Source organism: Caretta caretta, chromosome 2, assembly GCF_965140235.1.
Source record: "Caretta caretta isolate rCarCar2 chromosome 2, rCarCar1.hap1, whole genome shotgun sequence".
NCBI classification, from domain to species: domain Eukaryota; kingdom Metazoa; phylum Chordata; order Testudines; family Cheloniidae; genus Caretta; species Caretta caretta.
The window spans coordinates 11,307,867-11,323,931 of record NC_134207.1 but is presented as its reverse complement, the minus strand read 5'-3'; the positions used below and the strand labels follow the sequence as shown (position 1 = coordinate 11,323,931).

At 41.8% G+C, this 16,065-nt stretch overlaps 1 protein-coding gene and 1 long non-coding RNA gene across 5 annotated transcripts in view; one reads left to right on the top strand and one right to left on the bottom strand.

Moving 5' to 3' along the window:
- The window catches only part of LOC125632885 (uncharacterized), a 92,486-nt gene that overhangs the window by 73,337 nt on the left and 3,084 nt on the right, over positions 1 to 16,065 (top strand). For both annotated transcript variants that reach the window (XR_012666863.1, XR_007355439.2), the window contains one exon: positions 4,680 to 4,809. This is a non-coding gene — a long non-coding RNA (uncharacterized LOC125632885). The remainder of the gene's footprint in view (positions 1 to 4,679; positions 4,810 to 16,065) is intronic.
- The window catches only part of TRAPPC9 (trafficking protein particle complex subunit 9), an 811,376-nt gene continuing 803,320 nt past the window's right edge, over positions 8,010 to 16,065 (bottom strand). For all 3 annotated transcript variants that reach the window (XM_075124917.1, XM_048841736.2, XM_048841734.2), the window contains exons 22-23: positions 15,283 to 15,506; positions 8,010 to 9,378 (exon numbers count right to left, since the gene is read on the bottom strand). In XM_075124917.1, the coding sequence (XP_074981018.1) occupies positions 9,199 to 9,378; positions 15,283 to 15,506 (404 nt within the window). In that variant the 3' untranslated portion in view covers positions 8,010 to 9,198. The remainder of the gene's footprint in view (positions 9,379 to 15,282; positions 15,507 to 16,065) is intronic.

Here is a 16,065-nt window from a genome sequence, read left to right as displayed (position 1 = left end):
TCATTCGCACAAAGCACTGATAGACCAAACACACCTCTTTTGCCCAGACTTTCCACATCCGTAGTTTAGCTGCTACCAGGAGGGTTGCATTTCCCCATAATGTGGCCTCTGTATAATCACTGCATTAAGTCCGGTTCCAGCAAGGTCATTCCACACCTGGCTACTCATATTAGGTAAGCGTTAGTAACAATCGCCAGGCAGCTTCAAAGTCAGCCCCCCCCCACATCTTTTGGTAAACAAACATTTAAACTTAACAGAGACCATTTAAACAGTATTTGAAAAAAGTTTAAACCAAAACAAGCTGGTGGTAAATCTACCACTATGTCCCCTTACGCGCACATGGACACACAAACCCTCTCTTTTCCCTGTGCTTGTCTATTACAGATGATTTCTCTGTCTCTATGTGTCCAAAACCTCCCTTGTGGCTATAAAATGTGGCATGTGTGATTTTTTTCTTCAGACCTACAGTGTCACTCAGCCCTTTTCCAAACACTTGTTAGCAAAATAAAGTCTGGGATTCGGAACAGCATTCTAGTCCTTTGATTAATGGTTGACTGGTCTCCTCATTTTCTGGTAAAATAGGAACTCTATAGTCTGTATCCAAAGTGGTACAGATATTAAGAACCAGTCCTGACAGTGCACACAGTTCTTGGTTCTATGTTGATCAGCCATTGCATACAGAAAGCTGTCTTTGACTCTTTTATTTATAACCTCCCCGCTGTCCCAAGATTTGATTGGCTCAGTTCTCAGGCAGTGGATGTCTGGGTTGGAGGCAAGGCTGTCTGTCCTTCACTGAAGCTCTAGTAATTACCACACCCTTTTTCTGGATAAGTCTGGAGCCTTTTAACTGAGTTGGCCTGCTCTGCTCTCTGCACATTTGCAGAGCCACAGATGCTTTCAGCAAAAATCCTTGCCACCTCCCCACTGCTTCGCTCGCCATCTTTGGAATTAAATAAAATACTTGTTATCCCTTTTGACCCGGGCAATTACCCAATACTTGGAGTCTAGTGGATTGTTTCCATTAGGACGAGAAATTGCTGACTGAACTAGATGTTTCTTTGACACAATCTTATTTACAAAAGAATATACACAAAAATCCTGTTTCCCTGAACATAGCAGGAATCAAACAACAGGACAAGCTTCTTTGCTCACAGTTCCAAGCCTCTTTCCAGATAGCACTCTGTGCAAAAGCGCGCACTCTCTCTCAGCTTTTCTCATTTTCATAGAATCACAGGACTGGAAGGGACCTTGAGAGCTCATCTAGGCCTGTCCCTTGCGCTCTTGGCAGGACTAAGTATTATCTAGACCATTCCTGACAGGTGTTTGTCTAACCTGCTCTTAAAAATCTCCAATGATGGGGATTCCACAACATCCCTAGGCAATATTATTCCAGTGCTTAACCACTCTGATAGTTAATAAGTTTTTCCTAATGTCCAACCAAAACCTCCCTTGCTGCAATTTAAGCTCATTGCTTCTTGTCCTACCCTCAGAGGTTAAGGAGAACAATTTTTCTCCCTCCCCCTTGTAACAACCTTTTATGTACTTGAAAACTGTTGTGTCCCCTCTCAGTCTTCTCGTCTCCAGACTAGACCAATCCATTTTTTTCAATATTCCCTTGTAGGTCATGTTGTCTAGACCTTTAATCATTTTTGTTGCTCTTCTTTGGACTTTCTCCAATTTGTCCACATCTTTCCTGAAATGTGATGCCCAGAACTGGACACAATACTCCAGTTGAGGCATAATCAGCATGGAGTAGAGTGGAAGAATTACTTCTCGTGCCTTGCTTACAACACTCCTGCTAATACATTCCAGAATGTTTGCTTTTTTTGCAACAGGGTTACACTGTTCACTCATATTTAGATTGTGATCTACTATGACCCCCAGATCCCTTTCACAGTACTCCTTCCTGGGCAGTCATTTCCCATTTTGTATGCATGCAACTGATTGTTCCTTCCTGAGTGGAGTACTGTACTTTGCATTTGTCCTTGATGAATTTCATCCTATTTACTTCAGATGCTTTCTCCAGTTGTCCAGATCATTTTGAATTTGAATCCTATCCTCCAAAGCGCTTGTGTCATAAATATAAAGGGAAGGGTAAACACCTTTAAATTCCTCCTGGCCAAAGGAAAAACCCTTTCACCTGTAAAGGGTTAAGAAGCGAAGACAACCTTGCTGGCACCTGACCAAAATGACCAATGAGACAAGATACTTTCAAAGCTGGGGGGGGAACAAAGGGTTCTCTCTGTCTGTGTGTTGCTTTTGCCGGGACCAGAGCAGGAATGCAGGTCAGAACTCCTGGAAAGAATTAATAAGCAATCTAGTTAGATATGCGTTAGATTCTGTTTTGTTTAAATGGCTGATAAGTTGTGCTGGAAGGAATGTATATTCCTGTTTTTGTGTCTTTTTGTAACTTAAGGTTTTGCCTAGAGGGCTTCTCTATGTTTTGAATCTGATTACCTTGTAAGGTATTTACCATCCTGATTTTACAGAGGTGATTCTTTTACTTTTTCTTCAATTAAAATTCTTCTTTTAAGAACCTGATTGCTTTTTCATTGTTCTTAAGATCCAAGGGTTTAGGTCTGTGTTCACCTATGCAAATTGGTGAGGATTTTTATCAAGCCTTCCCCAGGAAAGGGGGTGTAGGACTTGGGGGGATATTGAGGGGAAAGACGTTTCCAAGCAGGCTCTTTCCCTGTTATATATTTGTTAGACACTTGGTGGTGCCAGCAATAAAGTCCAAGGGAAAAAGATAAAATAGTTTGTACCTTGGGGAAGTTTTAACCTAAGCTAGTAAAAATAAGCTTAGGGGGTTTTTCATGCAGGTCCCCACATCTGTACCCTAGAGTTCAGAGCGGGGAAGGGACCTTGACAGCTTGCAACCCCTCCCAGCTTGGTATCATCGGCAAACTTTAGAAGTGTACTCTCTATGCTATTATCTAAATCATTGATGAAGATATCGAACAGAACCAGACCCAGAACTGATCCCTGCAGGACCCCACTCAATATGTCCTTCCAACTTGACTGTGAACCATTGATAACTGTTTTCTGGGAATGATTTTCTGACCCGTTACGCACTCACCTTATAGTAGCTCCAGCTAGGTTGCCTTTGTTTATGAGAATGTCATGCGAGACAGCATCAAACAATCATGCTATAAGTGTGTCACTGGGGCTTCTTTGTGTGTTTCTGCTGCTTCTCTCTCTCACACACAGAGCTCTGTCAAACACTACCCAATGCCTGCATTTACCCCCCAATGAAACAGAGCACACCTTGCTGACCAGGCTCGCGTGTGACCTGTGTTTTAGGTGGTGGCGCCTATTTATTCCATAAATGAGCTAAATTCCTTTTTACAGGTATCCAGTTACATCCAGCGGCTTCGGTGAGGTTTCACTCAACCCCCAGCATAACATGCGGCCTTATGTGGTGTGTGGATTACATTATTATTCTGGTCTGGTATCTTTGTACGTGCGGTTTGTGCAGGAGTAAGTGCCAACACAAAGACTCTGTGTATTTCTCTCCAAAAGTCCTGAAAAGCTAGAATTCTGGCGAGCGCTTCAGCAAGGAGTTAAGCTGAGGTGTAGAAAAGGGGATGGTAATCATAGCTATACAGCATTTACTCCCATCACTTGTTACAATAACGCATCTGGGCTCTCTTTGGTATGCTCCATTGCCTGCCTTGAATGGCTGTGTTCTGCATGGGGAGCTGTGTGTGCATTATGATGGGCAGAGGTGTGACTGCTATGTCCTTCACACTGACGCTGGCAGGAGTCAGCAGCTCCCCACAGCCTCTACCTGATCACCCACGCCCCAAGAAACCCAGGATCTAGTAGGATGGGGATCATCACCACTGGAAGTCAGTGCTCATGGAGGCTGGAGGTTATTATTTTCATTCATTGACTCAATAATTCGTGTAAGTTTAATTTTGCTGTTGTTCTGTTCTTGGCTTTTAGCAGCACTAGACTTTTCTCATGTTTCCCTCTAGCATCCAGAATCAAGAGCCATGTAAGGCAGAGTTTGTTGAGCTGGTATCCGTCTGGACCCCTCCATACAGCCCATTCACTTTCCTTCATCTGCTCCTTCCCCTCCTACTGCAGTGGGACATAGCAATCCCTGGGGGAGCAATGAGTGGATGCTGAAACGTCACAGTGAGCTAGGAGGGTTTGTTTGGGAGGACGGGGCACAATTCCTGTGTAACCTTTAACTAAAGTGTCTTTCAGCATTTCTTTTTTCACATCTCTAGCATCTGGGAGATGGTGCTGTGGTAGTCCCCAGTACAGTAAGTCTATCGGGACAGAGGGGTATGATGCATCTGTTATTTAACAAGGGATTTTTGTCTTTCTGTGGTTTTTCAGGAGAAACAAACATTTTATAAAGTCCCACGTTTCACACTTTTAAGGTCACACTTTATATTTAGGGTCCATTCATAAATGCTTAATAGCTGTTTAAATCAAGTGTTTTATATTGTTATTGACCTGTTGGTCTCTAGAGTTGTTACTTGCAATCAGTAACACTCTATTAATGTGTTTATAACCATCTGTAGCACACATTACTTATGTTTATAACATGCTTATAACAGCTATCATTTATTAATGCTTTGTCTTGTTTCCAGGTATAAATACTTTATAAAGTGTAAACCATTTTAATACAATTTTATGTTTTTGTTTTGTGTCTTTCACTTCAGCCCTGGGGATTGGGGTGTTGCAGGGAATGGGACCATGGAGAGCCGACAGAAGATGAATACCAACCCAGCTGCTCTTAGGCTTCCCTAGGAAGCAGGATGACTGCAAGAAGAGGAATCCCAGCTAGGCAAGGTAGGGGCAGCATCCCTCCTAGCATGGAGCTAATGTCATTGTGGTCATAGCCTTTTGGTATAAGTTGATTTCCCAGCCAAATTTATTAATGTGCTTTACACCCATAAACCTTCAGGACTATGGTTGATATGTGTACATGAAGGGGGTACAAGACACCTTCACCTGAAGAATGAAAAAATTAACCCTCAGAATATAAAAAATGGCAAGGCCATCACTTTGATAAGTCTCATGTTACTGGCACCATCACAAACAGTGTCAGGTTCTGCCTCGGATAATCAGGTCTAGTGGTTGAAGTGTGCGTTACAGCTAGTTATAGAGTTGGGCCTGAGCCAAGAGTGGCTCTGGAATCGAGGTCTGGGGACAGACTGGCGTCAAAATGGACCTCAGAATCCATAGCCAAACCAGAATCAGAACTGTAGCCAGAGTCCAAAGCAGGGTGGTCAGAGTCCACAGACAAGCCAAGTTGATACTGAAGCTGGAGTCCAGATACAGGCCAAAGGTTGAATCTGGATAGTCAGCCTGAGAGTTGGGGGTGAGGGGGAGGGAAGATCAGGAGGCAAAGGCAAGGCTAGAGCGGATCAGTGACGAGGCTGGAGTGAGGCTAGAGCAAGACAAGGATGATACTGGGGCAGGGTTTAGGCAAGGAGCAGGAGCCAGAGCAGGAGCAGGCTGGGAGTCGCTGGATTCTGGTGCACCACGAGGTTTCCTGGTGGGGTGGTGCTGTTGCTCAGACTGATCTACCCTCAGGGGTAGGTTGTTGCTGAATGCCTGAGGGCTGACACACGGCAGGCTCTATTGACTCACCGCAGCACCTGTTAAGACTCTGGGGGTGGGCAGGCGCAAGCCACTGGACCCAGGCGTCAAAAGACTGACTCACCACAGCAGCAGAGTGAGCAGCCCTGTTTTGGCTGCAAGTTTGCCTCTCACGTGGAGCCAATGGTATCAGGGGAAGTGGCTGGCCCATGAGCTCAGTAATGGGACATGTGCCCTTTTATCCCCAAGATCACTGTTTCAAATACAGCCCACACATTTAGGTGCTGGTTCAACAAGGCGCCTAACTTTAAATAACCGAGTGTTCCCACTGAAGGCCATGGGACTACTCACATGGTTAGAGTTAGGCACGTCCTTAAGTACCTTGCTGAACCAGGGCCATAGTGACAAAGTTATTGACATCCGACAGCTGCCTGGCAGCCTATCTGAAATGAGCTGATGGTTTCAGTATATTGTCTAATGAAGAGCTATCCGTTCCCACCACAAAAATCACCATCAGGCTGGCCCTACTATTTAACAGCCAACTCAGCAGTCTCGGTTGACAGGCTGAGGATGGAATGGGTATGGAGACGGAAGGAACCTCTCACCTCTAAAGGTCTTCCCTCCAATTTAGGGTTAAGGTGCATTGGCAAGGCATTGTTAGGAAGCTTGGACTGCTACCGTTCATGCGGTACCTGCTTTATGGAAAGACAAACAGGAACAGCACTGTGAATCTGGCACCTTTGATTAGCACTAAATTTACTTCAGAAGACAAAGATAAATCACTAAGTGTGGTCATATCAGATTTACAGTTGTGTAACAAAGCACTGTTTGGCTCATTACGTTTGAATTAATAGCTGGATGTTTCAAGGAGAAGTAAAATCAGCTTGCATTTCCAGCAAAGGACAGCAGATCAGATAAGCACAGTCCTTTACTCGAACCACTGGATGTACCAATTCTGACGGGTGTAATTTTCTATTTTAAACTCAAAAAATGAGCTCCGGCATTCTCGTTCTGAATACATTCCCACAAAACAACACCAACACTTAACTTTCGTCACAGGTAAGCCTCAGCATTAAGAATCTACACTACAGTGTGACATTTCATCTCTCTTACCCTGACAGGTAAATGTGTAAGAAAGTTGGGAAAGATATTAGAAGTGCCAAAGTTAACAAGTGGCAGGATATTATCATTCATATATATATATATATATATATATATATATATATATATAAAAGCTATAAAAGCTTATGTTAGTGAGCACATACTGCAGAATTAAAATGCCATTTTGGAAGCCAAGGTTGAGAAACATGCAGCTTTCTTTTATTGCAATGACAGCTGTTAGAGCTTGAGTCAAAGCCCATTGAATTCGACAGGAGTGTTTCCAATTACTTCAATGGTCTTTGGCTTAGCCCCTTAATGGTAAAAGGGTGCCGTTTCCCTGGTCATTATAACAGAGGATTGCACAGCAGAACAGGTTTCACAGTACAACATCCTCTACTCAAAGAGAAAATCTTCCATTAATGGTCTCAGAGCTCGGCAATCCATCAATATTTTTGTCTCATAAATGTGGTCCTCATAAAGCCTTAGCTTTATTCCTAGCAGCAACTGTAGCACAAAGAATATCTTTTGGGGATTACTGAATTACTCTCAATTTAGAGTGTGGTGGTACAGTAATATTATTGTATCACATTATGCAGCATGGCGCATGCAAGAAAAGCAAAGCCTTTCTGGAGAAACTGAATTCCCGCTCTCCTCAGTTCTTCCCTTAACGCCCATATAGGCATGCGATAGTATGCAGTAAATTTGGCCCCACTGCACAGCTCTGTTCGATGGAGCTCTGCCAATGTAAAGAGGGTGCCAAGCTCGAGTCACTCAGAGGCTCTTCCCTGTCAGGCTTTCCTGCCCTAAGAAGAGCAGGACAAAGCTGTGGAACTATTTCTGCTGTCACAGGGCACTGCACCCCTTTGCAGCTGACAGAAGAATTTGTAGTTCCAAATAAGCCTTTTAGACAGTCATTTGAACTTCAGAGATCTTTCCCTCTGAAATTCTAAAGCTCTACATAGATGTTTCCTCCAACTCAAAAGCGAACGTTGACTGTGTTGTGACCAACAAATTTTAGAGCAAAAGGCATCACTGCTTCTTGAATGTACTGGAAATGTAGATACTATAGCCTGAAGCAAAAGTTCCCTCATGCTTAGACACTACTGTTCAAGTGGGAATATTTTCGCATTATTGCCATTCAAAAACTGCAGTATTCATCATTCAATTGAGCCTGGCAGGATTGTGTTTCCACTGAAGACAATGAGAATTTTGCCAGTAAGAGTGGGCTGTATAGCTATCATAGCTGAATAAAATACGCATTTGGTTATTTGCATGTTTAGACATAAACATGACTCACACGGCAAAGAAAAATTCACATACAGATCAGACACCTTCAGTGCTTCATCTAGGGTAAGCCTCGGTCTCTTTATTCAAACCTTCTATGTAAAAGACAACACAATAAAACAAATTTACAGAACATTTGGCAGCGATAGCCACAGTGAAGTAACTTACAGCAGTTATTCCATAACATTTTATTTTATTCATTTGACAAAGAAAAGAAGAAACTATCATAGTCTAGCCTGGCCTGTCTAATCCTGATTAGTAGACATTTGGAAACAATTTCTTGTGAAAAGCTTTAAAGACTATCAGCAGAGTCAACTTGGTGGCATTTTAAGGGGTCTGCAAATGCTTGAAATGGCTCCCAACTGCCATGAAATAGGCCCGTGGCACTCTGACCTCATAGGTTAACCCACAGGCAGGCAAATATTTGGCTTCTCTCCTTTCTGGCAGGAACAGAAACATTTCTATCTGTCTTGCCTTCCTTCTTGTCTCGTTTATGGATGCACAAAGGGAAGTAACTGCACTGTGACCAAGGAGGGGCGGAGAGCTCCTATGGGGGCCATACCTGTTCTAACAACAAGAACTGGAGATACCGGTACTGCTATTTCCTGCAATAAGTAACCAATTAAAAGGAACTACTGCTACGGCGTTCCTTAGAATCTGGTGGAAAAGACAAAGACAGCTGCTCTGCTATTACATGGCTGACATTTATTCGGAGTTAGAAAGACACCAATATACCTGGCAAACAAAGGGTTTAGGAACAAGCACAGGAAGAAACTGACTGAGAAAACAGGTCCCAAACGGTGTGTTCAGTATCGTGGTGGTGGGAATTTAGTGGAGAAACACAACTCTTGTTGAAGTGCTGAAGATATATCCTTAGGTATCGTTCAGGTTGGAGCTAAGGCCTTCAAGCTCATGGCTAAATTCAGCTTTCACATACACCCCTGCAAATCCACTGATATCAATGGGGAGGCATGGCTATCAGGAAGAGCTGAATTTTTCCTTTAGTGGCTACCAAGGCTTTTTTTTGGGGGTGGGGGTGGGGGGGGGAAATCCAGTACATTATATTCCATTACTCCTTTCCACATAAGCAAAGGCAGCTGCTCAAATGACTTCAGCCAATTCTAAAAGTGTTCAGCTGTGCCTCTAAAGAAAGCCTGTGGTCTGGGGTTGGAAAGAAACAAAGTGGGGTCAAGCAGAGGACATGTCAAGTGTTTCTGTGCACTGTGGCTAATCCAATATCATATGGTAGATTTACAGTTTAGTTTGGATCACAGGCTCCATAGCACGAATGTGAACACTGGGCAGGCAGAACCAAGAAAGAGGAAGCTCCCTGCTGGAGTTGTCTTCGTGAAACTTGATGTTCAGGTAAAAATCGCCTGTATAGAGAAAGAGCAGGGCTCCAAAGCACACAGAATTTTTGGTTGGTTTCACCTGAAAAAGAAAGGGTGGAAGTTAGCTGAATAAAACAAATGTGGTAAATAATAATAAATTATAGTAATACTTTGCCATTCTATAACTTTACCATCTAAGGACCCCAACGTGCTCTAGAAATATTTGTGAACTAAACCTCACAAATCCCCTTCACCTCCACCCTAAGGAAGTAAATGTGCTATCCCCTTTTTACTGATGGTGACACTGATGTAATGAGAATGAAGTTAAATGAGTTTTCCCCAAGCCCTGCAGCATGTCTCTGGCAGAGGTCTGACTAGAACACAGATCGTTTGAATCTACCAGAACGTAGCTGTCTTTGGCAGGAGCCATCAGAGGCTTCCTGAACACCCAGGAACATCTAACTCTTGACCCTTATTTAGCAACTTGTGTATTAAAAGACAGGTTCTTAGAATTTCACACCTATTAAACACCTCGCTAAACACCATTTAACCACTTGACAATAGCTAAATTCATCCCCATGAAGTAGCATTTATGGTAATATTGTCCAAATAAGCAGCACACTTCATCATTGGGCTAAACGAGTTTAGTGGGAGACATCCCAGTAAGACAGCCGTCCTAAATTAGCACAACCCAATTAAGTATAGTATATTGAAGTATTATTTCACCATTTATATAGAGCCTTTCATCACACAGCAATTCAAATTATATATACACACACACACAAAAACAGTAACTCAACAAAGCACTTAAATATGCGCTTAACTAATTATGTGACTAATCCCATCCCTCCTCGGCAAAGCATTTAAGCCCAGGCTTAAATTTAAGCTCATGAATAGTGACAGTGACTGCAAGCGGGGCCCCTTACATACCTAAAATTAACTACGTGCTTTGCTGAACTGGGCTGGGATTAGTCAAATGCTTTGCTCAATTGGAGCCATAAACACTGAACAGATGTCACTGAAACTTCTCCACAAATTTCACCTCTGTTTCAAAAAGTCAAAGGAAACTGAATGGTGAGGTCCAGAAAGAAAGGTTACTTGCCAATGAATGTTGTTCTGCAGCAAGCAGAGTGCTGCCAAGACATGCTGAAGTCAATTCGGGGTGGAAGATTATCAGCATCTTGCAGGATCAGACTTATGCAAAGCCATTCGGTAGGAGTCATGTGACAGGGCATATGATTTAGGGAGGGATCTGCAGAGGCAGTGTTAAGGAAAGGATGCAACACCAAGCATGGTGATCCTTACCACTCCCAATACAATACCCAGGAAACAGGGACCTGAACAAATGCTCAAGTAAAAAAAAAATATTTTTCATTGTTGTTTATTACTTTTCTTTTAAAGTGAACTTAGTGTTTGTCATAAATATCAAGAGAAGGGTAAACACCTTTCTGTATACAGTGCTATAAAATCCCTCCTGGCCAGAGGCAAAATCCTTTCACCTGCAAAGGGTTAAGAAGCTAAGGTAACCCCGCTGGCAACTGACCCAAAATGGCCAATGAGAGGACAAGATTCTTTCAAATCTGAAGTGGGGGGGAGGGGGGGGGCAAAGGGTTTGGACTGTCTGTGTGATGCTTTTGCCAGGAACAGATCAGGAATGCAGCCTTACAACTCCTGTAAAGTTAGTAAGTAATCTAGCTAGAAAATGCATTAGATTTCCTTTTGTTTAATGGCTTGTAAAATAAGCTGTGCTGGAGGGAATGTATATTCCTGTTTTTGTGTCTTTTTGTAACTTAAGGTTTTGCCTAGAGGGATTCTCTATGTTTTGAATCTGATTACCCTGTAAAGTGTTTACCATCCTGATTTTACAGAGGTGATTCTTTTACCTTTTCTTTAAATAAAATTCTTCTTCTAAGAACCTGATTGATTTTTCATTGTTCATAAGATCCAAAGGTTTGGGTCTGTGTTCACCTGTACCAATGGGTGAGGATTATTATCAAGCCTTCCCCAGGAAAGAGGGTGTAGGGCTTGGGGGGACATTTTGGGGGAAGATGTCTCCAAGTGGTCTCTTTCCCTGTTCTTTGTTTAAAACGCTTGGTGGTGGCAGCATACTGTTAAAGGCCAAGGCAAAGTTTGTACCTTGGGGAAGTTTTTAACCTAAGCTGGTAAAAATAAGCTTAGGGGGTCGTGCATGCAGGTCCCCACATCTGTACTCTAGAGTTCAGAGTGGGGAAGGAACTTTGACAGTGTTTGTGAAAGGTGCAATATAGACAGCATGTGAGAACACAACACTCTGTTTAACCACACATTTGAGCTAACACAGGCAAGCTACAGTGCCAACTTGCCCTTGCTGCCTGCTGTCATCTAGGGGTCAGAGTGTAAATACAGTCTCCAGTCCTATTCAGTCCATGGCACCTTGCTATTAAGGGCAACATTTATACTGGTGGGTTTTGTGAAGTAGATATTTGATAGCTATGAACTTATTAATAGTATTTATTTGTACTACTGTCATATTGAGAGGCCCCAGTCGGGAACTCAGCCTCCATTGTGGTATGCACTGTGCAGATAGATGAAAGATGGGCTCTGCCCCAAAGAGTATACATTTAAAGTAAAACTGCACTGATGCTCCTCACTTGTTTCACACGGAACTCCAAGGAGCTGTCAAAGAGTTGTTGATCATTATTCCTTGGCTGATTCAAAATAACTATCAACCACAAGGAAATGTTTTTTCCCCATTACCAATCCCCTAGCCCAGGGGTAGTCAATTAATTTTTTGTCAAGGTCCAAATTCTTGGTCAAGGTATAGTCACGGTCCAGGCTCCAGAGAAAATAATAATAATGATAATAAGAAGTAAATAAAAAGATTCTGGAGTCCAGTCAAAAGTGTCTGGTGGTCTGGATTTGCCCTCAGTCTGCTTATTGACTACCTCCGCCCTAACCCATCTACTAAAAACACATTCAAACACACACACTCTGAAAACAATACTGGTAATCACAGAGAACACAAGGAAACATGGATTGCTGATAGTTACAGAAATTTCCAGGGCAGTTAGATTTTTTTTTGCTTTTAATTTGGCAAGTATCAGCTTGGTCTGAGCAACTAATCAGATAAAACATTGGTAAGAGCTGGAGGAGTATTACTAAAGTGGTTAGGTTTAAGGTGGCCAAGATACATCCAAAAGAAATCTCAATCAATGCAAAAGTATTTTAATCAATTAGGCTGTTATCTCACATCTCAAATTCCTACATCTGGTAATATGTATCAGAATCTTGTTGATTACTAATAAACTCATCTTTCTTTTGTGGTTTAAAGGGACAGTGTCAAGTAGTTTTAACCCAGACTAAAAGTTAAGTGTCAAAAAGAAACATTTTACATAACTTAAAATCCATAGCAATATTTTAATGATTAAAAAACCCAATAAAAAGTTTGTTTTTTAATATAGATAAATCTCTGCATTGTTTGAAACTGAAGGACCCAAACACAACTTCATTATAGAGAATGAAAAAGTGAACATGGACTTTCAACTCCAAGGGAAACTGACCATTCTCCATTCTTTATGGAGTGAAATGAAAAATCACAAGTTTTGTCTTTTAAAGTAATAATTCAGACACTTTTTGTGTGCTTCATAACAAAGAGTATGCAATGAAATGTGTGCATTTGTCTGTGTGTCTGTCTAACCCCACTCTGCTCCAGATATGTCCAGAAACAAATTCAAGTGTAGTCTGAAAACTAAAAAGATTTTCCAGGAGTGAACTTTTAGGAGTCTGGCTTGGTAAGAAGTTAAGGTAGAGGATAGCAGTTTGGTCCAGAAAGGTAAACTCAGTTCAGCATTGATGACCAACCCATTTCTGTGTCAATGTAATAATGGGCAACACTCTGCAGGTAAAAACTGGCTGCTTTACACCAGTTGAGAATCTAGTCTGATGTATCCAGTCAGTTTATAAAAAGATAATACAGATTCACTGAACTCTTTCAATCTCTGACCTAAGGTCTTATTGAGGTTTGGCTTGGACCTTGATCATAATTCTGGGTAGCACTCATTCCTTCCACAGTATCAATACCCAAAATACAAAAACGAGGTACCAGTTTCTGAAATTTACTTTTTGCCATTGATTAATGAGTCAATATGGGAGGATGACAGAAACTCTGATAACATCAGATATACTGTCTGAGGAAATTTCCTTCTGTGATCAGTATTCGGAGCCCTGAGGGAGTATGACAATATGTTATCTTTGGGATTTACTGTAGGAAAAGCCCTGATACCACATACCACACAATAGAATACTTTTTGTCTCAGAAAGTTCACATTTTTCCCCTTGGCCTTTTTTGAGTTAGAATTTGGACAAATTAACAAAAAAACAACCCCCCATTACCTTAATAAGGGATTGTACAATAGTGTTTACAATACAACAGCAGGGGGAATGCTGAAATTGCACCCCAGGTATTCACAGGGGAGATAACCCCTTGGCTTCTCTCCTCATGGGAGACCCAATCACAAGGCAGAATATATTACACAGACTTCTGCCTTCTCCCTTGCTAACCTCATGTGCAAGACTCTTCCACAACTGGGTACCTAAGTACTGGAATTCTGATTCAAAACCAACATTGTCAGAATGATAGCCCCAGGTCAAGAAACCCCTCTCTTGATGATTTCTGTTGGCACATTTAAACTGAAATTATTCAGCAAACAATACCGTTAGCATCCATTAAAATTCAGGCTGATGATAAATTCTGTACACACTAGCTTTAAAAAAACCTATTTTCTGCATATGTTGTATAGTTGAAAACATATGCACATTGAGTCTCCAGTGGTTAACCTTTAATTTCGCTCCAGCTCAGATTCACTTAAATATTCAGTTTTGACAGTCATATTTTACTGGATAACTTAAGACCTGACCTAAGTAAAGACCTGACCATATACTCACTCTCTCTTCATGTTTATTTAATATGCTACCAGAATCAGAACATTCCTGAAAACATCTTTCAGTATTTGTCCTCTGTTTTTCACTCCTCTTTGATTTTTTGTATCTTTAAATAATCTTCAGTGTTTTGCCTCAGGAACAAAAATCTCTCTGACTTGAAATCTGTAGAAGTGAACTTGAGAGAAAGCTCACCTCTTCTTTGTAGGGACACTCAACATTTTTGCATGGTTTTAACACTGATTTTTTTAAAAACTGAAAAATCAAAATGATGAGATCAGCCTTTATAAATGTGTTAAGTGACAACTGAATGCACATGCTCATCTTATTGGACTTTAATGTTTATCTCATTTTCTCTATTTCAGGCTGTAGCGTTTCCTCATAGCCTGACTAAAAGTTGTTTGCAGTTTCTTTGTTCAGCCTGGAGGATATTGCCATTACCTTGCAGAAAAAGTTCTTTAAACTCTAAACGCTGGTGGGGTTGAATGGCTCAGGGGACTGGCAATATTGTATCAAACCTTTTATCAACGGCACTAACTCAGATTTTGCCAGCTTGGTAGTGACCAAAAGCTATTAACACTCGAGTGGCCTGTGTCAAAGGAATTAGTGATCCCCTAGACCATTACATGGAAATGATTTTCTACGTCACAGAACCCAACACCCTCTATTGGCACCAGCTGGGACACCATCAGTACTTTTGGAAAATCAGGCCTCTTTAAAGTGTGCACCCAAATACTGAAGTTCCCAAAATCACAAGCTACTTATGAAACTCACAGCCCTTGTTGGCAATATCAGTGAAAGATCAAGGATTCAATAGGCACGAAGCTGAATTCCCCTTTGGGGTGGACCCCTTTAGGTCATGGTTAAGAAACTCTGTTAGGCCAGTATGGAGAAGTTTGCATGGCTGCCGCCTATTCTTTACCTTTTGAATGAATAAATAAAAGAGTTCAGTCTCCAGGGCTGTCAATCCCTCACCTCCAGTAGAATTCACTAATATAAAGCTGCATACGTTGGCATCCTGTTTTGGAGTATCAGTTTTAATGCATGTGTCAGGCAGATGAGTGGACTATGAAAAAGAAGGACTCACTGAATCAATATAAAAGGTGTTGGATCCAACAAAGGTGATGGCATCATGGAGCTCGTAGTTGTGTACTCCATTTTGGTAATCCTGGTATGGGATCACCGTTAGAGCAAACGGGCCCACACTGTGTTTGCTCCAGTTGGTCAGCTTCACCTCCAATGCGATGGGGTCCCCAACTTTGCAGTCTACTACAATATCACAGTCACAGACCTTTCCATCCACCAAGACATCTGCAATACAAGAAATGAATTTCACATTATTTAGGACTTTTGCTGTAGGAACAGCACTAAAATTGGTCTCCATGAGAATCCTGAAAGATGCACAGCAACAATACACAGCAGTTTAGGCTATGGAGTAAAGACATACACTGTGTAGCTATCTCAGAAGGCATTCTAGCAGGTATAATGTAATTATGAAAATTAAAATTTAGTGAGGATCCTAGGGTTTACATCTTGTCTCTTGCAAAAAATGCCATGGAGTCTTTAATGACAATGAAGGAGGCATCCAGTAAGAAACCCATGAATTACTTTCATTGACCAGTTGAACATTGTGACCTATTACCTGTCAGCGGCTAATTGTCCACCTCTATAAGAGGTAAAAACATTTGTTACATTTTTCCATACACAAAGAACAACAGACACTTTCCAGGTGAATAGCTGCCAACCCCATTCTACTGGCTGGTGTGCTAAAGCTACAGACTTATACTCACCCTGCCTCCTCTGGGGATGTTAGCACAATCAGTGGTGCTATTTGGAGCCATCCCTGAGTTTGGAGAGACTAGCCCTATGC